General features: G+C 36.9%; 1 protein-coding gene across 1 annotated transcript in view; it reads right to left on the bottom strand.

The window, feature by feature from the left end:
- The window catches only part of LOC109611827 (TWiK family of potassium channels protein 7), a 127,346-nt gene that overhangs the window by 62,543 nt on the left and 40,350 nt on the right, over positions 1–24,453 (bottom strand). Inside the window, exons 2-3 of the mRNA XM_059122541.1 lie at positions 6,080–6,629; positions 5,706–5,862 (exon numbers count right to left, since the gene is read on the bottom strand). Coding sequence (XP_058978524.1) covers positions 5,706–5,862; positions 6,080–6,311 — 389 coding nt within the window. The 5' untranslated portion in view covers positions 6,312–6,629. The remainder of the gene's footprint in view (positions 1–5,705; positions 5,863–6,079; positions 6,630–24,453) is intronic.

Here is a 24,453-nt window from a genome sequence, read left to right as displayed (position 1 = left end):
AGCACCAACATGACAACAACTTCAACTACTTTAGGACACACAGGTCCTTTTGTCCTGTGTTTTTTTTTATTATTTGAAATATAATTTGGTAGATAGTTTTCCTGAGAGTCAGTGTTTGGCTATCCCTTTTCTTGAGAGCATATTTGTTGAGTCCTTTGTCCTTGTGAAGTAGAACTTTGGCCATTATTGAGTCCAGCTGAAATGTGAACCCTTACAAAGGGGACTCTAACAAGAATGGTAGATGGAATTAATGAAGAAACAAAGTTTGAGATAGTTATACAGTGGCTCAGAAGTACTCGGTGGGTTTTGAGAAAAAAAAAATTAAAAAAATTTAAAAAAATGGAGGACTTTTAGAAAAAACGGTAGGGTTTTAGAAAAAGTGGATGGCTTTTAGAAAGGAAAAGTCAAAAGTCGGGCGGGGCCGACTATATGATTTACCCCACTTGGGCTGATATGAGCCATTATTTGCACAATAAACCTGAAAGATATATATAGAAGCTATATCCGAATCTGAACCGATCTCGGTAAAATTTGGCAGAGGTATTTCTGAGCTCCATAAGATATCTGGTATCAAATGACATTGTGAAATCGGTTGAAGATATATATGGGAGCTATATCCAAATCTGAATATTTATAAAATTTATAAAAGTTGTCAAAGGAATTTTAGGACTGTATCTGATATCTGGTACTTTATATCATTCTTGTGGAGTGGAGGACTTAAAACCCCAAATCGGATGAAACATATGTATGGGAGCTATAGCTATATCTGAACCGATTTTCACCAAATTTGAGGTACTTGCTTCTAGACTTAATACAGTCGGATATGCCGAAATTCAGGTCATTTGAACTGATATTGGTCATTTGGTGGACAATCAACCTGGAGTCGGATGAAACATATATATGGCAGCTATGGCTATATCTGAACCGATTTTCACAAAATTTAAGGTACTCGCTTCTAGATTGAATTCGGTCGGATATGACAAAATTCAAGTCATTTGGACTGATATTGGCCATTTGGTGGACAATTAACCTGAAATCGGATGAAATATTTATATGGGAGCTATATCCAAATCTGAGCCGATCTCGATAATATTTATCAAAGGTATTTCCGGGGCCTATACGATGCCTAGTACCAAATATCATTCTTGTAGAGTGCATATTACGAATGTGAGGGACTTAAAGACCAAATCTGAGGAAACATATATATGGGAGCTATAGCTATATCTGAACCGATTTTCACCAACATTGATGTACCCGCTTCTAGACTGAATTCGGTCGGATATGCCAAAATCCAGGTCATTTGGGCTGACATGGGCCATTTGGTGGACAATTAACCTGGAGTCGGATGAAATATATATGTGGCAGCTATGGCTATATCTGAACCGATTTTCAACAAATTTGAATAACTCGCTTCTTGACCGGATTCGGTTGGTTGTGCCAAAAATGCAGGTCATTTGGACCGATATTGGCCATTTGGTGCACAATTAACCCGAAATCGGTTGAGGATCTATATGGGAGCTATATGCAAATCTGAACCTATCTTGACAGAATTTGACAAATATATATCTGGACTGTATCTGCAATCTGGTACCAAATATCATTGTTGTCGAGTACATATTACGAATGTCGAATGAAACAAACAGGGTGAGATGAAAAAATTGCAACCAACTTCAGACTGCTGTCATTTCCAAGCCACTCGTCCGACAGCTTTTAAAATTTTTCCAGTGACAGCTCGTTATATTGTTTACAAGCGTATAAAAGCATTTTGGTGAGAATTTTTCCGAAAAAAAAAGTTATTCGTAATGGAATTCTAGCCTGATACTGTGATTTCTTTATATTTGGCTGGAAAACCACAAGTGGCTATCGTTAGAGTACTCCAGCATTTAAATGTGAAAAAAACTCTTATGTCTCGTACCATCGCTCGTTACCGTGATACTGGTAGCGTAGCCTGACCTCCAGGAAGGGGACGGAAGAAAACAGCAGATATGGTTAGAAAAGTAAAGAAGCGACTCGATCAAAACCCGGACGCAGTGGCCACAAAAATGGCTCGTGAGCTGAACATATCGCAATATTCCATTCGGCAAATATTGAAAAATGAACTCGGGGTGAAAGCCATTGAAATTCCAAAAAGTGCCAGAACTTACACCGCAACCGAAAAGAAAGAAAATAGATTCAAAAGAGCTAAAGAGTTACTTCGCTTTGCCGAAAGTGGTGAACTGCCGAATTTGGTTTTCTCTGATGAGAAAACATTCGCTGTCCAGCATTTTGGGAACAAACAAAATGATCGCGTTTTTCTTGCCAAAGAGGTCAGCTGAAAATGTGCAACTTCGGTTGGCCACCAGAACTCAAGCGCCAGCCATGCTGATGGTGTGGGCCACTAAACAGCCAATGGTTGCTCTCCGCTCGTATTAATCGACCATGGCATCAGAATAAATACCGAATATTATCGCAAAAATATTCTGGAGGATTTATTAAAGCATTGGGCACACAAACATTTTGGCCGCAGACCTTAAACATTCCAAGAGGACTCAGCACCATTGCACTCAGCACGCGCCACCCAAGAATTGCTACAAAATTATGTTTCTCGCCTCATTTCCAGCGCACAATGGCCACCAAAATCTCCGGATACCAATCCGTTGGACTATTGTGTCTGGAGTATTTTGGATAGCAAGGTTGGCACAAAAAAATACCAAAGAGTCGATCACCTCAAGCAAGCACTTCGCCGGGAATGGGCCAAAATACCACAGATTAATATTAGGGCAGCGGTTTTATTGGCCGTTTGAAGTCCATAATTTGTGCCAAAGGTGACCAATTCGAACAAATCGAAACTGATTCTAAAATTTGATGCTATTTCCGACATTTTTTGCTTTCAATAAAATTAAAAAAAAAGTGGTAAAAATTATGGCGTTCGACTTTGCTGCAGTTTTTTATCTCATCCTGTACATGGGAGCTTTATCTAAATTTGAACCAATTCTCACCAATTTGAATAGGATTCATCCTTAGGCCAATTACAAATATTGTTTGGAAAATTTCACCTCAATCGGATCCCAAATTATGGTTGGGTCTTGAGAATATAGTTTAAAAATAAAGCACTATAATTGATGGATGGGTATTGAAAATATTGACAGGCCTTAAAAATATTTCTATAAAATCCTGTAATCCTTTAATTTTTTTAATTCAAATTTAAGAATAGATTTGTCCTCGCCTTTCTCTTTTCCAAGAAAAATTAAAAAAAAAAGTTGCCAGGCAAATATATTGAGGCCATATTATTTCTCTCAATCTCTCTTTCTATTTCTCTCACTTTATGGGTAGTGACAATATTGAAAGACCTTAAAGATATTTTTTAAAAATCCTGAAATCCTATATTTTTTCTTAATCCACATTTAAAAATAGATTTGTCTTCGTCTCTTCTACTTTCCATAAAATATTCAAAACAAATGCCAAGGAAATATATTCTCTCTCCCTCTTTTTCTCTTTCTCTCACTTTATGGTTATTGAAAATAATAAGAGGGCTTGAAAATATTTTTAAAAAATCCTGAAATCCTTTATATTTTTTAATCCTCATTTAAAAATCGATTTGTCTTTGTCTATTCTTTTTTCCATAAAATATTCCAAAAAATAAATAAATAAATAAATAAATTGCCAAGCAAATATATTGACTACATATTCCTTCTCTCTCCCTCTTTCTCTCACTTTATGGTTATTAAAAAATATTAAGACCCCTTCAAAATAATTTAAAAAAAATTCTGTGATCCTTTCATATTTTTAATCCACATTTAAAAATAGATTTGTCTTCGCCTCTGACTCTTTTCGATAAAATATTTACAAAAAGTTGTCAAGCAAATATATTGAGTCTATATTCCTTCTCTCTCTCTCCTTCTCTTCTCACTTTATGGTTATTGAAAATATGAAGAGGCCTTGAAAATATTTTTAAAAAATTCTGAAATCCTTTATATTTTTTAATCTCCTTTTAAAAATAGATTTGTTCTCGCCTCTGCCTCTTTTCGATAAAATATTCACAAAAAGTTGCCATGTCAATATTTTGAGACCATATACCTTCTCTCTCTCTCTCTCCCTCTCTCTCTATCTTTCTCTCACTGTAACCATGACTTCCAATAATTCCTCCTGACTCCTCCCTCTCCCTCCCCGCTGATTTCATTTATGCAAATAACATTTAGCGTTTGTAATTATACTTTTATTTTATAATATTTAATTTTTAAATATTCATCAAATTACTTTGCTTAGTTAAATTTACAATGCACACACACACATCCATACAAACATATACACTGCCAGTCATCAGAAATACATCAAACAAATTTGGGGTTTTTCACGACTTTTTTTTTGCTGCTGTCATCATCAATAATTAATTAACTAAAATGCCAAATTAAATATTATTCAATCGTTTTTTTTTTTTTTTTTTTTTGTGGAAAATTCGGAAAAACTTCGTGGCAAAAAACATGAGGATAAATGGCTTAAATTGTAAAATTGATGGAAAATTTTCTAATGAATTTTTCTGGGCCATCGATTTGTTGAATTTATCACGTACGTGAGCTTAGGAGGGCCTTATGTGGTTAAATTGAAAAACCAAAAAAAAAAAAAAAAAACAACAACAAAAATGGGTAGACGAATTAAGTTATTAATTCAGTAATTTTCCACAAAAATAATAAATGAAATATATGCATGGTGTTGGGAAACCTCTCCAACAACCAAGAAAATTGTGAGAGCCTAACTCCCCTGGGGACAGGGCAGTGCACATATTTACATCCTTAAAATAACTATCAAAAATCGGAATATAAAGTCACAAACTTCAGCTTCCCCTTCTCTTCCCTTGTGAAGAGTAAGAACTAATGCCCTTAATCTCAATATTTTGTTGGACCACTACTGAGATATTTTCCAACTTGTGTACAAATTTTCGTAACCCTAGTGTATCCTGGTCCAAAACGACAGACTCTTAATTTTGGTGGCTTTAAATTTAACAATGACTCAGAGAGGTGCGTTGGAAAATAGAGAGACAATTTTGAAAGAGAAAAGGTACACCCCTGGAATTTTATAAATATTATTTTAGGATACTCCTCCAATAACCCACAAATTTTGGGAAATCCCGGGGCTTCTTAAGGAAAAAGAAAAGGAAACTTATCTGAAGTTAAAGAAGGCAGCCTCTCACCCTCTTCCCTTTTTGGAGAGAGAGAGAAAGGGTTAATACCCTCATATCTTATCCACTTCCCAATTTCTATGTGCCCCTCCCCTTCTCCATGACCTCTCCATGCCTTATGTTTTTAATGTTGAAACATTGTTTCAATATTTTTCTTGTCGTCCATTTGTTTTTTCTTTCTAAACTTTATTTTTCCAACTCTACAACATATCCTTAAAAAAAATATCCTGAATTTAGCTCTAAGGCAAAAATCTCTCATCAAACAGCAAGGTTTGTGACTTTGACTTACCTTTAACGAAGGAGAACACAAACGACAAGCAGCAGCTGATGAAGAGGAGGGTGATGATGATGAAGAAGAAGAACAACTACATTGAAGGTTATCAGTTGGGGTCAATTGAAAAAGTTCGGTTTTTTTTGTTTCTTTTCTTTGGTTGTTTTTTTTTTTTTTTTTTTTTTTTGTTTTTGCTTCTTGCTCCAACCATACTCGTTAGCAATGGCCGCAAAAAGGCCGAGAGAACTTTGTTGCTACTGTGAAACGAAAGAAACTTACCTTGATCTGATTTCCGCATTGGCCAGTTCATTGCGTGGATAGGGCTTTGAGGCGGCCACTGCTGTTTCCAATGCTGTGGTATCATCCAATTCGCCCTCAAGCGTTACAAATATAATGGAACCCATGGCCGTGTATAAAAGTACCAATATCAGAACACCTTAAAGGAAAAGAAGAAGAAGAAGACCACGAACAAGACAAAAGAGAATTGTGAAAAATTATGAGAATGGCATCCGGTTTTCTGGGGGAGGGGGGGTCACATTCACATCCTCTGTTGCTTTTTTCTTTTGTCGATTTTTATGAATCATTAATCACAAATCACCGAAAAGCCAAAAAAGGATGTGAAAGAGTGGGGGGGGGTGAAATGGGACACCTACCTGTGGCGGATATGCAATGTGACTTGGGCGCTTTGTGACAGCCGCAAAGTCCCGAATTGGCCGCATTTGCCTGATGATGGTGGTCACGTTGTTTTTCGCCCTTCGTCGCCGGCGTTGAAAAGCACATTGAATTTGTGGCCGTCGCTGTGGCGTTGTTGGCCGCAATTGAGGCGGCATTTGTTTGTGGTCCGCCAATGAATGCCGTTATGGGCAATGGCGGTTTTTTGTTCATAATCGCTGCAGCAAAAAAATAACAATAAACCTCAAATCAATTGTTATGGTCTCCACACAGCAGCTGCAGCCAGCAGTGCTGTAATAAAATTGTCCTTAAGAAACCAAGCAGGGCTCCTCGCTCTCGCTCTCACACACACACGCACACACACTGAATCGATTGTTATATTTCACATTTATTTACACACAAATCATGGTGATTTGGCAAGTCTGATTATGGCAAGCGATAATGATGATGCTGCCGCTGCTGATGGCCAATGCAATCCACCAGTACCCAGTTATGGCCTCCAAACGAACGTGTGTGTAATTTTGATGGTGTCTGGAAAGAAAAAAAATAATAATCACAAAATAAGAAGAAGCAGAGAAATATGAAATTAGAAACTGGATCAGTTTTTGTTCGTTCTTTTTTCTTCAATTCGAAATATGAATTTTCTTTTTATGGCTTAAAGCAAAGTTTAATGTATTGGGCGCCACCACATAGAGGAAACAATGAAAGGAATGGACAGGCTGGATGATATTTATTAAAATGGGTCAGGGCATGTGTTAGGAAAAAGAGGTTATTTTCAATGTTTCAAACATAAATTGTGGATAAGGTTAGGGTGAAAAAAGTTGGATGGAAATGGGACTCATTAGAGTTGAAAAAATGGAAATCTAAATAATAAAATTTAATTTTTTTATGAAATTTAATACTCCTGGATTCTGTTATAACCTGGAGCAAGCGTTCGTAAAAGTTCAGAATCATTCGTTATATTTTAAAGAACTGCTATGGATAAATGATGAACCATAAAATCCAAAAAAAAAACTCTTTTTGGAAACTATTCCTCAATAAATCCAGTTTTTTTGTAAGAAGGTCTGTCCCTTGGAAAATATCCTTTAAAGATCCACAATTATTTTTCTGCGGACCATTTCAAATAATCCATAAAAATCTCGTTTATTTATCTACAGATCTTTTTGGAAATAATCCTTAAAAATTCTTATTTATTTGACTGCATGTTCTGTGGAAAATATCCTTAAAAAAATACGTGTTTATTCGTCTACAGCCCCTTGGAAAAAATCTTAATAATCTATGATAATTTATCTGCACTTCCTTTGGAAAAATCCTTCAAAAATCCGCATTTATTTGCCCACAGATCCTTTTAAAAATAATCCTTATAATTATTATTTATTCACGATTTTTGGTTTGCTGATCCTTTTGAAAATATCCTTCAAAATTGCATTGGAAAATTTCGTTTTTAAATCCTAGTTAGCAGGTCTAATGCAAAAATCCTTCAAAAAATCCAAATTTATGTGACAATAGATCCATTTGAAAGTAATCCTAGAAAATCGTCATTATTTGACTACAGATCTCTTGAAAATAATCCTTAAAAATCCTAACTTATTTGACTGCAGGTGCTTTGGAAAATATTCTTAAAAAATACGATTTTATTCGTCTACAGCCCCCTTGGTAAATATCCTTTAAAAATCCATGATAGTTTGTCTGCAGGTCCTTTAGAAACAATGCTTCAAAAATCGGCATTAATTTGCCTGCAGATCCTTTTAAAAATAATCTAAAAAATTCTTATTTATTTCTCTGCAGACTCTTTGTGAAAAATCTTTCAATATCCACGATTTTTGGTTTGCTGATTCTTTTGAAAATATCCCTCAAAATTGCATTGGAAAATTTCCTTTTAAAATCCACGATTATTGATTAGCAGGTCTTATGCAAAAATCCTCCAAAAAATCCGAATTTATTTGTTAATAGATCCATTTGAAAATAATCCTAGAAAATCCTCATTATTTGACTGCAGGTGCTTTGGAAAATAATCCTTAAAAAATCTAATTTATTGGACTACAGGTGCCTTGGAAAATATCCTTAAAAAAATCCATGATAATACGTCTGCATGTCCTTTGGAAAAAAATCCTCGAAAATCAAGGTCCGTTACACAAAGTTTTGATAAATTTTGTTATTAGATTCTAGAACTTCCTCTTCTAGAACACCCTCTTCCCTTTCTCTCTCTCTCTCTCTCTCTTTCATCATCTTACTTTCTTTCTCTCACTCTCCTTTTCTCTCACTCTTTCTATTTTTCATTCTCCTTTTCTCTCACTCTTTCTTTCTCTCACTCTCTCTTTCTCCCACTCTCTCTCTCTCTCTAGAACTTACTCACAATTTACTTTCTCTCTTTCTTTTCTCACTCTCTCTTTCTCTCGCTATCTCTTTCTCCCACTCTCTCTCTCTCCCACTCTATCTCTCTCTTTCTCTCCCCCTCTCTTTCTCTCTCCCCCCTCTCTTTTCTCTCTCCCCCCTCTCTTTTCTCTCTCCCCCCTCTCTGTCTTTCTTTCCCACACTCTGTCATTCTTTCCCACTCTCTGTCTTTCTTTCTTCCCCCTTTCCCTTTCCTTCTCCCCCTCTCTCACTCCTTCTCCCCTATCCCCCTCCATCTCACCCTCTCTCTCTTTCTTCCCCCTCCATAGTTTTCTTCCCCCTCCATAGCTTTCTTCCTCCTCCATAGCTTTCTTCACCCTCCATAGCTTTCTTTCCCCTCCCTAGCTTCCTTCCCCCTCCCTAGCTTTCTTTCTTCCCACGCTTTAGCTTTCTTCCCTTCTCTCTCTCTCGTTTTCCCCCTCTTTCTCTTTTCCCCCTTACAATCTATTTCCCCCTCTCAATCTTTTTTTTATCCTCTCTATCACAAACTATATTTCTCTTCCCCCATTTCTCTTTTTTCTCCCCTCTCTCTTTCTGTTCCTTTTCCCACTTCGTATTATCACTCCATTGTCAGTTAACTCAAAGGCGATATTTGACCTTAATCACAATTTCTATGAATCATCCACACACAAACATTCTTTTGTCCACCCGAAAATATCCTCACACCCATTTAAAGGAAGGGAGAGAGAGGGGACAAAGAAGAGAGTGTAAAAAACATTGTTTCAACTGCTTGAATTTGCCATTAAGAAATTTTCACACGTCCATTTGACAGATGCTTTTAACAGCTTGCCAGCCAGCCTGTCATTTATGTCATGACATTTGTAGGTGTGCAACATTACCGGCACGACTAAAGGTTTCCACGAAAAAGAATTTTCAATAAATATTATTGAAAAAACAGGGATTTCTAGGAAACAACAAATTCCCTTGAGTTTTAAAGAAAATATTTTCATTTTCAATTTTATTTCCACTGCACCCCAAAATAATAGTAACAATTCACCTCCCAACAAAAAATTGGACATGTGTTTACCATGTCCTTAGGTTGTGTCAATAAAATCGTCAGGTATCACAAACACAACAAACAGCCGTGACTGTTTCAAATCCCAGCACTTGCAGCAAACGGACCCCTCTACTCCCTTCACTGCCTCCCTGCCTCTACACAAAAATCCGAAAACCCCAAATAGAAACAATGAATCAACCGGAAAAATCAAACAACCAACTAACCAGTCAACCTCGCCAAAGCCAAACACCTCTATCCTTGACAGTTACATGACACACATAACAGTGCAGCAGGATGTGAGGACAGGTGGCGCGAGAGGAGTAGGAGGAGTCGTGGGGAGGAACATTAGTTGGATTTACATTAGCAGTAAAGCTGACCAAATTGAGTGAAACTGTTGACACAATGGAAATGGAAATATATGTGTGTGTGTGATGTCTATATGTGTGTGTGACATGTAGCTGCTGGTAATCCATGAAAGCGCAAATCTATGTCACAGCACACAAAAATTCAATAAATTTTAGGCGATTTTTGATGGCTTTTGTTGTTACTTCCTATTATTTCGTCAATTGTATTGGCATTTTGGCAAAAATGAGATTGAATGCGAAAAAAGGTAATTTAATAACTTTGATGTGAGGAGATATTTTCAGAGGAAAGAGAGAGAGGAGTAGAAAGAAAGAGAGAGAAAATGTCCAATACGGGTCTGCAGGTTTTTTTTTTTAATTTCTTTGGAAAACATTTGAAGAACCATCACGACTTTTGACCTGAAAGTCATTTACGCAATAATTGGCATACAGGTCCTTTGGGAAATAGATGTTAAAAATCCATGACTTATTTAGAATTTCTTTGGAAATTATTTGGAAAAACAACACCTGAATTTTTTTTACCTGATTTTTTTTTTTTTTTTTTTGGAAAATCCCCTTCCTTAAAAATCTAGGATATTTTGATGCACACGTCAATGGAGCATAATCGTAATAAGTCCAGATATATTGATGTATAGGTCCTTTGAAAACATCCTGGAAGTTCTGCATAAGACGTTCCTCAAAATCTTTATATATTTGGTTGCAGGTCCCTTGTGATCCCTTGGAAAAACTCCATCAAAAATTAATGTTGATATGGGAACAACCTTTAAGCAAAAACCTACAAAAGTCGATGTTTATTCCACATGTTAATGGGAAAAAATCCTCGTTGATTTAATTAAAAATCCTTTTCAAAATATCTTCTAAAATCCTTTTAAATCTCCACGTTTAGTTTTCTGTAAGTCCCTTGGAAATAAACCATTTTTATTTGTCGTCAGGGTCTTTGGAAAACAACATTTAAATGTCGTTTTTATTCAGCAGTTCCTTTCGAAAAAAATCCTCTAAAAATACACGCTTATTTGTCTGTAGGTCCTTTGAAAAATCTTTAAAAATTCACTTTTTTTGGTTTGAAAATCCTTTGGAAAATATTTTTTAATAATCCCCATTTATTCGTTTCCATGTCCTTCGGAAAATATCCGTAAAAAATTCAAGTTTATTTGCCTGCAGGTCTTTTGGAAAATATTACTTAGATATCCATCGCTATCTGACCACAGGTCCTTTCATTAACGTACCTTTAAAATCCATGCTTATCCTTGGGAAAAATCCTTCAAAAATCCACGGTTATTTGTCTGCAGCTTGCAATATTTCTTGAGCATCCATGTTTATTTGATCGAAGTTCCTTCGGAAAATATCCTTCAAAAATCCAAGTTTATTTATCTGCAGACTCTTTGAAAAAAACCCTTCAGGATACATAATTCTTGCATCTTTTGACAATAATCCATAAAAATCCTCTAAAGATCGCTTCGAAAAAATCCTTCAAAATCCACATTTTTTGTCTCCTTTCATAAACTTTCGTTAAAAATCCATTTGTATGTGTCCGCAGATCTTTGGAAAAAATTCCTTCAAAAATCTACGATTATTTGTCTGCAGTCTGTAATATTTCTTGAGCATCCATGTTTATTTGACCACAGAACCTCCAGAAAATATCCTTCAAAAATTCACGTTTATTTACCGGCGGTTTCTTTGGAAACCCCTCTTCAAGGATACATGTTATTTGTCTACAGATCCTTTTAAAAAAATCTTTCAAAAATTCTCATTTATTTGCCAACATATCCTTTTGAAAATAATGCTTAAAAATCCTAATTTCTTTCGATGCATTTTTTTCGGAAAAATCCTGTCTATTTGTTTACAGGTCGCTTCGAAAAATCTGCATTTTTTGTCTCCAGATCCTTTGAAAAATATTCTTAAAAGCTCATCTTTATCTGACCACTGGTCCTTTGGAAAAACGTTCCTGGAAAATCCATGTTTATCTGACCGCAAATCCTTTGGAAAAAATCCTTCAAAAATTCAAGTTTAATTATCTGCAGATCATTTGGCAAATATTCTTTCAATATTTATGTTCATTTGTAGTCCAAAATCCATTTTTAGTCCTTAAAAATCTGCGTTTATTTGTCTACTGGTTTTTCGGAAAAAATTCTTCAAAATCCACTTTTATTTGTCTGCTAATCCTTTGAAAAATAGTCTTCAAAAGTCCATCTTTATCTGACCACTGGTCCTTTGGAAAAACGTTCCTGGAAAATCTATGTTTACCGACCGCAAATCCTTTGGAAAAAAAATCCCTCCAAATTGACGTTTATTTGTGTGCAGGTCCTTTATCATACAGTCTTTCAAAATCCATGTTTATTTGACAGCAAGTTCTTTGGAAAAATTCCTTAAAAATCTGAGTTAATATGTCTACCGTTCCGAAAAAAAACCTTTCAAAATTCACTTTTATTGGTCTGTAGATCCTTTGAAAAATATTCCTTAAAAGTCCGTCTTTATCAGGCCACATGTGCTTTGGAAAAACATTCCCTGAAAATCCATGTTTATTTGACCTCAAATCCTTTGGAGGAAATCATTCAAAAACTCAGGTTTATTTGTCTGCAGATCCTTTGGCAATTATTCTTTCAAAATGCAAGTGTATTTGCCTGCAGGTTCTCTAGAAAAAATTCTTAAAAATTCGCATTTATTTGCCTTACTAGTCATTTTGAAAATATTCCTTAAAAATCCTCTTTTATTTGACTGCAGGTCCTTCAGAAAATATTCATTGAAAATCCATGTTTATCTGACATATTATCCTTTGGAAAAAATCCTCCAAAAATGTACGTATATGTAATCCTCATTTATTTTACTGCATGTTCTTTAGAAAAAATCCTTAAAAATCCACGTCTATTTCTTTGGCATATCCTTTCGAAAATATTCCTTAAAAGCCTATTTTTATCTGACCGCTGGTCCATTGGAAAAAAATGATGAAAAATCGACATTTATTTGTCTGCACATCCTTTGTAAAATCTTCGTTAAAGTTAATTTTTAACTGTTCGCTGGTCCTTTGGACAATATTCCTTAAATCTCCTCAGTTATTTGACTGCAGGTCGTTTGGAAAAAATCCAAAGTTTTTTGCCTGTAGGCCCTTTAAAAAAATTCCTAAAAAACCAACATTTTTGTGACTGCACACCCTTTTGGTAAGATTCCATAAAAGCCCGTATTTATTTGTCTGCAAGTCCTTTGAAGACTTTTTTCATAAAAAAATCCAAGTTTATTCTCTAACAATTCACAATTATTTGTCTGAAGTTCCTTTGAAAATCTACACTTATTGATGGCATGTCCATTTGAAAATGTTCTTTGACAATCAAGGATAACTGTTCCACAGGACATTTTGAAAATATTTTTAAAAATTCATAATTATTCTTCGCAAAAGTTTTTTAAAAATCCTCTCAAAAATTCCGCATATGATTCTAGAAATCCTTCGGAAAATATCCGTTTAAAAATACGCTATTATTCAAGAATGCCCTGGGAAAATATTCTTCAAAAGTCCTCAACCAAGGGTCCTGGGCACTTTGGATATATTTTTTAAAGAAAAAATTAACCATTTTTAAGCCTTAAGACCTCCGAACATGTTTTTCTTAAAAATCAAGATTACTACACTTCGTTTTTCTCGGAAAATATTCCTCAAAGTTGGCAGGTCCCTTGAAAACTTCCTTAAAAGTTCTTTAGAAAGTATATTTTAAAAATCAACGAACATTGTTTCTTCATTTTCAGAGAAATTGAAACATTTTAATCCTAGATACCCACACGACGCCTGTGACCTGGCAATATTTATTATCACCAACACCACCCCCCCCCCCCCCCCTCCTTGCTTTCTTCCCTTCCTAACTTCGCCCAGCTCCCACTTGTATTCCTTAGAATTTCAATGTGCCGCAAAGACTGAGAGCGCAAAGAGGAAGGAAAATCAAATTGTTTTTCAATTTCATTTACCACGCTGAAGATGCTCAGGAAATCACGTGTCCCTGATGCAAACAAACAGAGCTCGGTGATGGAAAAACGCCGTGACCACCCACACACCAATTGGAAACTGTTTAAAAATTAAAAACAAAGCAAAAATAATAGAACGTAAATAAACATGGCGAGGAACCAAAGGGAGAGAGAGAGAGGGAGAGAGAACATTTAAAATTACCGATGCCTGGCAAACCCAGCCTTGGCTCCATCTCCGCTTCCCTACTTAACTTCTTCCCAGAAAGTTGAAAAAGTAAAGAAAACCCCACCACCCACCAATGCCCATCAACTTCTTCTGTGGCCATTTCTGCCACAACTGCTTCTGATGCTGGCTGCTGTTCCTGTCGCTGTCGTTGAAGTCTTAATAGAACCGATATCAAGATTTCATTGGAAGTTGCTAAGAAAAGAAAATGTCTGTTATAGCCACATATCACACGTTATTTTCGTTACGTGATATGTGAACAGTTAAACTTCTTGGGAAATTTCGCCACAGAACTTCTTCCCCTCCCCCTGCTGCTCAATCTAAATGAGCGGCAAGCACACCAAAAGATACGAAGACATCATGAAATATAAATGTGAATCTTGGATAATACACACACAGGCACATACCGAACCACATACCTACTCAGTCTTGGATGTGTGGGCATCCACCAATATCCCATTGCCCACCAATGTATTCTAGATGGAGGGAGGCGAAAGACAGAATGCCCAACCACTACATAATTTGGATAAATAGTCCCGCAATGATGTTGGTTTTCTTTTTTGGGGCGAAAAACATCTGAGATGGAAAAGGGATAATTATATCCTTACAGGTGGTAAACTTATGGATGAAATTAAAAAAAAAAATGGGAAAGATAGGAAATGGAAATCCTCATTAAGAGAGTTCAATTATTCATAATAAGATTCGGGATAAGTAAAATTTACTGAGAGAGGGTCCTTGGATGTAATGATAAATTTAATGATTTCAGAATAACTGAAAACGACACCCCGGTTTTAATATGGAACAATATCACTCAGGAAAAGCATAATTAAGGATGTGATGACGATGGCGCCCAATCGAAGATTTCTTTGGGATTTTCTATGTGGCGCCCAACGGTAGTCGCTTGTAATTATTATTAGCAATCACTCTTCCAACGGATGTTCCATGGGCAACCATAGGTCCGACTCTTTCAAATAAGCTCTTTAAAAAAAGTTTCTTAAGTGGCGCCCAACGGAATTTTGTGAAAATTTTCACTGAAACAGAGGACAGGCTATTTGCGCATTTGAGATTAAAATGTTTAATACTTTTTTAGGGGAACAGAGGTCATGGGAATGGGTATTTTTTTTTATAAATCTTTAATGTGGCGCTTAATGGAAATTATTTGCAATTATTTTTAGGCCAATCAGTACAACTTCGTTTAAAAAAAAATCCTCACACCTTCGTTCATAGATGGCGCCCAAGGTGTGTTCTTACTACAGCAACTCATTATTAAAAAAACAATTTTTTTCCAAAATGAAAAAATGAATGATTTATTTTTTTAATTTCTATAAATGGCGCCCAAGATGAGATCTCCCTAAATCTTGTAAAAAAAGCCAGAAATTTTTTTTTATGGAACAGAAGTCTAAAAAATGGCGCCCAATCAAAGATTTCTCAAAGCAATGTTTTCATGTGGCGCCCAACAGAAGTTAATGACAATTATTAATAGTAATCATAGTCCGAACTTCTTACATGCTAATTTTGCACTCATCCAGAGGACTGTCTCTTCAGGGGTGCTGTTTTAAATTCTATTCTGCGAATTTTTTTAGGAGAACATATGTTATGGGAATGACGCCCAAGAGAAGATTTCTTATTAATTTGTAATGTGGCGCCCAATGAAAATTATTAGGAGTTATTTTTTTAGAAATCCGCACACCTTTTCTAGAAGTTGGGATTTTTACGGAAAATGGCGCCCAATCAAAAATTTCTCAATGAAATGTTTTCATGTGGCGCCCAACAGGAGTTAATTGCAATTATTACTGGCAATCACAGTCCGAACTTCTTACACGGTCATTTTTCAGTCAACCAGAGGATGATCTCTTTGGGGGTGTATGGTCTCTCTAGGGGTTTTAAGGTCTATTCTACGAACATATGTTATGGGAATGGCGCCTAAGAGAAGATTTCTTATTAATTTCTAATGTGGCGCCCAATGGAAATTATTTACAATTGTTGCTAGAAATCCGCACACCTTGGCCAGAAGTTGGGATTTTTATGAAAAATGGCGCCCAATCAAAAGTTTCTCAAAGAAATGTTTTTTTGTGGCACCCAATAGAAGTTAATTGCAGTTATTACTAGCAATCACAGCCCGATCTTCTTACGCGGTCATTTTGCACTCAACCAGAAGACTGTCTCTTTAGGGGTGCTTTTTTAAGGTTTATTCGACGAAGTCTTTTAGGAGAACATATTGGCCAGAAGCTAGGATTTTTACGGAAAATGGCGCCCAATCAAAAATTTCTGAAAGAAAATTTTTCATGTGGCGCCCAACAAGAGTTAATTACACTTATATACACAATCATCATCCGACCTTCTTACACTCTCCTTTTGTACTCAATCAGAGAACCGATGCTTTAGTGGTACTGCGTAAACGTTTTTTTTTACTAAATCTTTTTTGGAGAACAGATGTCATAGAAATGGCACCCAAGAGAAGATTTTGTTTTAATTTTTAAATCTGGCGCCCAATTAAAGATAGGTGCAATTCTTGATGGATAATAAAGAGGAAAATCCGCACATTTTATAGTCAACTAAAGGTTGAGCTTTTTACAAAAAAAAAAATGGCGCCCGATCGAACATATCACCAAGTTGTGGCGCCCAACGAAAGTTTTTTGCAATTGTTACTAGCAATAAAGGACCAACTTTTTAGACGGCTGAGTGTAAAAAGCTCAGTCAGAGGTTGGGTCCCTTTATAACAATTAAAGTCATGGGAGTGGCGCCCAACCATTTTTTTTTTTTTGAAGAATTCTTTTAATATGGCGCCCAACCGGAGATATCTGAAATTTTTTTGTTGGGATCTTCTAGGCATTAAAAGCAGTTATAACAGGGTCTTGAAAACATTTTTAAGAAAAAAATTTTAAATGGCGCCCAATCACAGTCTTAACTCCATTAGACGCTCATTTTACTCTGAGCCAAAGGTTGAGCTCTTTTGCATAAGAATACTTTCAATACGGATCCAAAAGAGAAATATCTGTAACTAGTACCAGGAATCGCAGATCTAACTTTTTAGGCGTTTGTTTTACACTCAACCAAAAGATAGGGTCTCTGGCGCCAAATGGCAGTTACTTCCTATTTTAGTTAGAATGGGAAGCCAATTCGTCACACCTTCGTTTATAGATGGCGCCCAAAGTGTGTTCTTACTACAGCAACTCATATTCCAAACTATTTTTTTTTTTCCAAAATGAAAAAATGAAAGATTTATTTTTTTAATTTCTATAAATGGCGCCCAAGGTGAGATCTCCCTGAATTTTGTAAAAAAAATATAGAAATTGGGAATATCATAGAATATGGCGCCCAACAGGTCGTCTCAGTAGGTGGTTGAATAAATCTCTCCAGAAAAAAGGTTAAAATGACAGTCATAGATCCCAGATTGTACGAATGTTAAGATACAGATGGCGCCCAACGTGCGTTCTTAATAAAGGAACTCACTATTCTAAACTGATTCTTTTCAAAATAAAAAATTAAAATTTATTTTTTTTTTATCATCTATTAATGGCGCCCAACGGGAGCTCTCCCTGAAACCTTGAGAAAAAATTTTAATACATGTGGATGTTATAAAAAATGGCGCCCGATACGTGGTCGAATAAATCTCTCTTCTTCTTTCTTTTGAAAATAAAAAATTAAAATTTATTTTTTTAACTTCCATGAAACCATGAAAAAAAACTTTAAAAAAATGTGGATGTTATAAAAAATGGCGCCCAATAGGTGGTCGAATAAATCTCTCCAGAAAAGAAGATTTAGAAGTTCTACGAATGTTAATGTAACGATGGCGCCAAACATAGGCCAATTTAATTTTTGTAAATTTCAGGCCCCTACAAGGAGAGAAAAAGGCCAAGAGTGTCCTCCCATAAGGAGAAGAAAGCCACAGTGACCTTCTAAAAAGAGAAGAAGGCCACAGTGACCTCCTTAAAAGAAAAGGAGACCATAGTGTCCTCCTGCAAGGAAAAGAAGATTTTAGTTGCTTCTATATGGAGTAGAACACCATAGTGGCCCTCTATATGGAGAGGATGGCGCCAGTGACCTCCTATAGGCACTAGAAGGCCACAATTGCCTCCTATAGGCAGTAGAAGGCCACAGTAGCTTGCTACAGGGACTAGAAGGCCACTCTTGCCTGCTATACGGAGGAGAAAGCCACAGTGGCCTCCTTAAAAGACCAAAGGAGACCAGAATGTCCTCCTGTAAGGAGAAGAAGATTATAGTTGCCTTCTATATGGAGTAGAACACCATAGTGGCCCTCTATATGGAGTAGATGACCACAGTGACCTCCGATAGGGACTAGTAGGCCACAGTTGCCTAATGTAGGCACTAGAAGCCCACAGTAGCTTGTTATAGGGACTAGAAGGCCAAACTTACCTGCTATACGGAGGAGAAAACCAAAGTGGCCTCCTTAGAAGACCAAAGGAGACCAGAGTGTCCTCTTGTAAGGAGAAGAGGATTATAGATGCCTTCTATATGGAGTAGAACACCATAGTGGCCCTCTATATAGAGTAGATGGCCACAGTGACCTTCGATAGGGATTAGTAGGCCACAGTTGCCTCCTATAGGCACTAGAAGGCCACTGTAGCTTGCTATAGGGACTAGAAGGCCACACTTGGAAGAAGATGAAGGAATTGTAAGGAATTAGCGATTTGAGGCCACTGTGGCTTTCTACTACCTATAGCCTCCTATACGGAGTACAAAGCCACAAAGCCCTATAGCCTAATATAGGGAGTAAAAAGCCACAGTGGCCTCAAATCGCCAATTCCTTACACCTTCGTTTTATACGAGGTCTAAGAAGAGGTCTAAGAAGAGGTCTTTTGATATCACTGAGTTATGAGATTGGCCTCCAATAGGAGTTGTCTTTCATAAGATCTTTAAAATGGCGCCCAACGTAAAGCCATATAATTTGGAGATCGCAACTACCTCTGCTGGTAGTTTTTACTCAAGGAATCTGTGATTGAGTTCTTTACACCTAAAGAATGACCTACAAGTGCCAAAGTTCTTTAAGTCTGCTCTGATATCACAAAACAACTTCTTTCATCGGGCCTGCAAAAACCTCAACCCCTAATCAATTCGTGTGATTTTTTGAGCACCTTATTATTTGTCATCGTATGTTTTAAAAGCCATATTGATGTATACTCCTTAAATCTCCAAAGAAGCTTATAAACCTTTCCTAAAAATATATGCTGCCATGTAACACACGCTGTCGTATCCCTTCCTTCTCACATTTCCGATTTGCAAATAGGCTTACATGTTCCCAAGTAAAATAATCGCTTACACGTTCTCTACGCTCACACTCTCTTCACAAAAAAAAGCCAGCAATGAAACAAACCTAATCTACATCTCAGGTATGGCTGGCATGGCAATGAAAATCTAAGGTGTGGATGTTGATTTCATGGCTTGTATTGAAGATAAGAGCTACCCACACACAAGCAGGTTTCCCACACCTCATGGAGCTGATTGGAGCTGTATCTTTTGCATCAAGATCTTGATGATAATGAACATAATTTATAAGGCCATTTTAGATATTTTTGTATTTCCCAGCTCCCCCTTCCCCTTCCCCTTTCCCTCTTTTCACTACTTCCAAAGAACGCAATGGTTTTTATTTCCTTTCCTTACATTTCTTCCTTTTCTTTGATTTATAAGAACTTATCACCCATTTGAGAACTTATTTCGCTTTCATCGATTCAATGCCCAAAACGAATGTTTAATGGCCTACCATGACTCCCCTTGGTATCTTAAGGAGGAAAATTTAATAAAGTTAAGCCTGCATTTGAAATATGGAATGCTTTTAACTTTTCCCATGTTTGTTTGTTTCTTTTTTTGGGAAAATGGGAACGCCAAGAGCTCATGTCTCAAAATTTGATTTTAACTTAGCATTCACGCACATGCAGGGCATTATAAAATGCTTTGGACATTTGAGGTTAGGTATGTGTGTACCGATGTCCATGTGTTTGGCCCCAAGATGTTTATCTAATCAGATAAAGAGAACCTTTTCAAAAATCCTCCTTCCATGCATTTGGGTTGGGAGCCCACTTATATTTAATTCCAATGGAAAAACGAAATCATTATCCTTTGCACACGCCACATATTTTCCTCACGTAACCTCAAACGTAAACATGGTAAGGTCAACAAAAAAAAAATATTCAAACTCCAAAAAAAAAATAAAATAAAAATGGAAATGAAAAATATCCCCAGCACACATGAACCTGTAGCAGGATGTGGGCAAAGGACAAAACATTCCCTGCCACCCAAGGAACGAAGAAAAAGCGATTAAAAACTATGGAAATATTTAAAGGAAAATATTAGTCCAAAATCAATGGCGGGTAATATGTGTGCTCTCTCCCTACCTCTCCCTCCACAAATTTCTAAGCCTTAGAGGTCGGTAATGTCAATTCGAAATATTTTTCCCAAAAAAGGAATAATGCATACATTTTTCTAATGATGGCGCCCAACGTACACCAAATATTCAAACTTAAAATATATTTATAAAAATTGAAAAACTGAAGGAGGCTGTGGACAAAGGACTCTACATTTACACACCAAGACAAACATATTGAAATCTGTCGAGTTTATAAAAACGAGAGATCAGTCCGATTCTGTGGCGCCCAATGTGTATTTTTCTGGTGGAAACTTATAATTCTATTTAATTTTTAATAAAAAAACTGAATGGCGCCCAACGTACATTCTATATCTGAAACCTTTAAAAAATATAGATCCTATAAGAAGAGAAATAAAGTCCAAAACAGTGCCCAAGTGTGTACGGCGCCCAAGAATTAGTCTTAATAGGTGGTCGGAAAATAAGAAATAAAAAAAATAATAAAAATTCTCCAGAAAAAGGTTAAAAATGGCAGTTATAGATTTCAAGTCAAACGCATGCAATTTTAACGATGGCGCCCAATGAAAGGCAAATCCGTGGAACCCAACGTACGCCAACATTTTATGATTTATTTGTGAAATTTTTATCAATGCCGTCCAACGTTAACGCTCCCTGAAATCTTGAAAAAATTTAGATATTGCGCATATCAAAAGATATGGCGCCCAACAGGTCGTCTTAGCATTTACTCGAAAAGATCTCTCCAAAAAATTTGAAATTGAAGTTACAGGTCTCAAGCTCTACGAATGTTAAAATAAAGATGGCGCCCAATGAAAGGGAAATCCGTGGCGCCCAACATGCGTTCTCCTACTGCAACTCAATTTTTTTCAAAATAAAAAAAATCATTTTTTTCTATTAATGGCGCCCAACGTGCGCTCTCACTGAAACCTTGAACAAAAACTTTAAAAAATGCGGATATCATAAAACATGGCGCCCAAGAGGTGGTCTCAGTAGGAGGTCGATTAAATCTCTACAGTAAAAAAGGTTAAAATGACAGTTATAGATCCCAGGTTGTGCGAATGGTAGATAACGATGGCGCCCAATGTGCGTTCTTACTAAAGGAACCCACTATTCTAAACAGATTTTTTTAAATAAAAAATTAAAATTTATTTTTTTTAACTTCTATTAATGGCGCCCAACGTGAACTCTACCAGAAACCTTGAAAAAAAATTAAAATTGTGGATATCATAAAAAATGGCGCCCAATAGGTGGTCGATAAATCTCACCAAAATAGAAGATTTAAAAGTTATACGAATATAGAGGTAAAGATGGCGCCAAACGTGGGACTATTTAATTTTTGTAATTTTTAGGCCCCTACAAGGAGAGAAAAAAGGCCAAGAGTGTCCTCCCATAAGGAGAAGAAAGCCACAGTGGCCTCCTTAAAAGAAAAGGAGACCAGAGAGTCCTACTGTAAGGAGAAGAAGGTTATAGTTGCCTTCTATATGGAGTAGAACAGCATAGTGGCCCTCTATATGGGCTAGATGGCCACAGTGACCCCCGATAGGTACTGGTAGGCCACATTTGCCTCCTATAGGCACTCAAAGGCCACAGTAGCTTGCTATATGGAGTAGAAGGCCACACTTGCCTGCTATACGTAGTAGAAGGTCACAGTGGTCTCCTATAGGGAGTAGAATGCCACAGTGGTCTGCTATAGGGAGTAGAAGGCCACAGTGGCCTCCTATATGGAGTAGAAGATCACACTGACCTCCTATACGAAGTAGAAGACCAGGCTAGGCTCCTATGAGGAGAAGAAGGCCACATTGACATTCTTAAAAGAGAACAAAATCACATTGGTCTCCTATGAGAAGAAGAAGACCACAGAGGCCTCCTTCAAGGAGAAGAAGGCCACAGTGATCTCCTATATGAAGCAGAGGGCCACAGAGACCACCTATGAAGAAATCCATTGTGGCCTCTTATGAGGAGAAAAAGTCCACAGTGGCTACTGTAAGGCGAAGTAGGCTACAGTGGCATCCTATACGGAGAAAAAAGTCACAGTGTCCTCCTATATGGGGTAGAAGGCCACAGTGTCCCTCCTACATGGGATAGAAGGCCACATTGACCTCCTATAGGTAGAAGGCAACAGTGGCCTCCTAGGCTAATGCGGCTTTTCATAAAAAAAATTACCACAGTGGTTTCTATAGGGACGAGAAGGCCACAGTGGCCTCCTATAGAGACGAGAAGGCCACAGTGGCCTCCTATAGAGACGAGAAGGCCACAGTGACCTCCTATAGAGACTAGAAGACCACAGTGACCTCCTATAGCGACTAGAAGGCCGCAGTGGGCTCCTATAAGGTTCTTCTACTTATCACCACTGTGGCCTCCTATGTGAAGAAGACCACAGTGGCCTCCGTTAAGGAAAAGAAGGCCAAAGTGGCCTCCCATAAGAAAAAGAAGATTAAAGTGGCCTCCTATAGAGACTAGATGGTCACATAGGCCTCCTATTGGGACTAGAAGGCCACAGCGGCTTCTATAAGAAAAAGGAGGTCACAGTGGCCTCCTCTGTGGAGGAGAAGCCCACACTGGCCTCCTGCCCTCTCTGTTTGACACTTCAAATTGAATTTAGCTTAACTGTCAAAAAACCAGTAACCAAACCTTTAGAAGTGGTCATTCTATTACTCACTTCCAAAGTACGAGACATGGCTCTTGTCTTCCTCTCTCCCAACAAAACCACTTCAGTTATTATAACAAATTTCTTGGGCGGTCGGTGGAAGGAAGAACAACTACACACACAAACACCACAGAAGAAAATGGGAAAATATATATAATGCGAAAAAAAACCAAAAGCACGTTGTGCATACAAAATTCAATCATGTTTTCGTTCTACGTTCAGGTTTCTTTTCATTTTTTTCGAAAGAGCTCGAGACTTTTGGTGCATTAACAAAATGTTTATGGGGAAGGAAGGAGAAGGCTGCATGTGTGTGTGTTGGTGTGTTCGAACACATATCAAGCATTATCGGTGTATGGCCACACAAAACGTTTACCAAGCCATAGATATGGCTAAGCTCAATACATGCTCTAAAGATTTCAATGGTTTCCTTAAGGCCAGCTGAGATGACTTGGGAAGAATCCATTGCACCAAGAATAAAAAAAACGAAAACTATCAAAACAAAACTTAAAAAGAATCCCAGAAAAATTGAAAAGAAAAAACTTCCTTTAGAGAATATTTAAAATGTGGTTTGAATTTTATTTTCAATTTCCAATAGAATATAAATTGGGAATTTAGGAAAACGTAGCGTAACAAAAACACATTCAAATTCGACAGAGGATATACTTTTTTAATGAAATTTTTTTTTTCAAAAATGGAAATCAAAAATGAACACACACATTCTCTCTCCCTCTCCTTCATTTTTTATGCTGATGATTGTTAAATGACCTTTCTAATAAAAATTTTATGTTTTAAACAAAAAACGTTTTTAAAATTCCTCAAAACCCAATTCTCGGTTATACCATTTGTGGATGCATGCAGTGGTTGCTCTTTTGTTGGGCTTTTTTAATATTCATTTGATTATCGCAAATATTGAAAGTGCAATAATCAAATGTAAATAAACAATTGACAGTTATGTTTGAAGGCAAAAAAAAAAGAGCAGAGAACAAAAAAAAAACGTGGATATGCCACAGCAAATAAATCCGCACCAATCAACAGCTGCCATGACAACCAAAACTAACAATAACTGCTAGCCAAGGTGTTAACAGGCGATTTATTCCACCACTTAATCGGAATTTGAGGCATGACCATGGTTTGAAGGTTGAATGGCATAAAATAATGTTGGCGATGTAAATGTTAGCGGTTGTCTAACGAAAATTAAAAACATTGTTAAAAATGGCGCCCAACGGGGGGAAAACATTTTATATTGGCAAAAATAATGCTTGAGAGATGTATGCATATAGAAGTACAGGGTGAGATGAAAAAATTGCAACAAACCTCGAACTGTTGTCATTTCTAAGCCACTCGTCCGAAAGCTGTTAAAATTATTCCAGTGACAGAATTTTCCAGAAAATAAGTTCGAAACCCGCGTCACAGTGGCCGAAAAATGGCTCGCGAGCTGGACATATCA

Source organism: Musca domestica, unplaced genomic scaffold, assembly GCF_030504385.1.
Source record: "Musca domestica strain aabys unplaced genomic scaffold, Musca_domestica.polishedcontigs.V.1.1 20, whole genome shotgun sequence".
Lineage (NCBI taxonomy): Eukaryota > Metazoa > Arthropoda > Insecta > Diptera > Muscidae > Musca > Musca domestica.
Note: the sequence above shows the minus strand (reverse complement) of the source record. Positions and strands in the feature narration are given on the sequence as shown.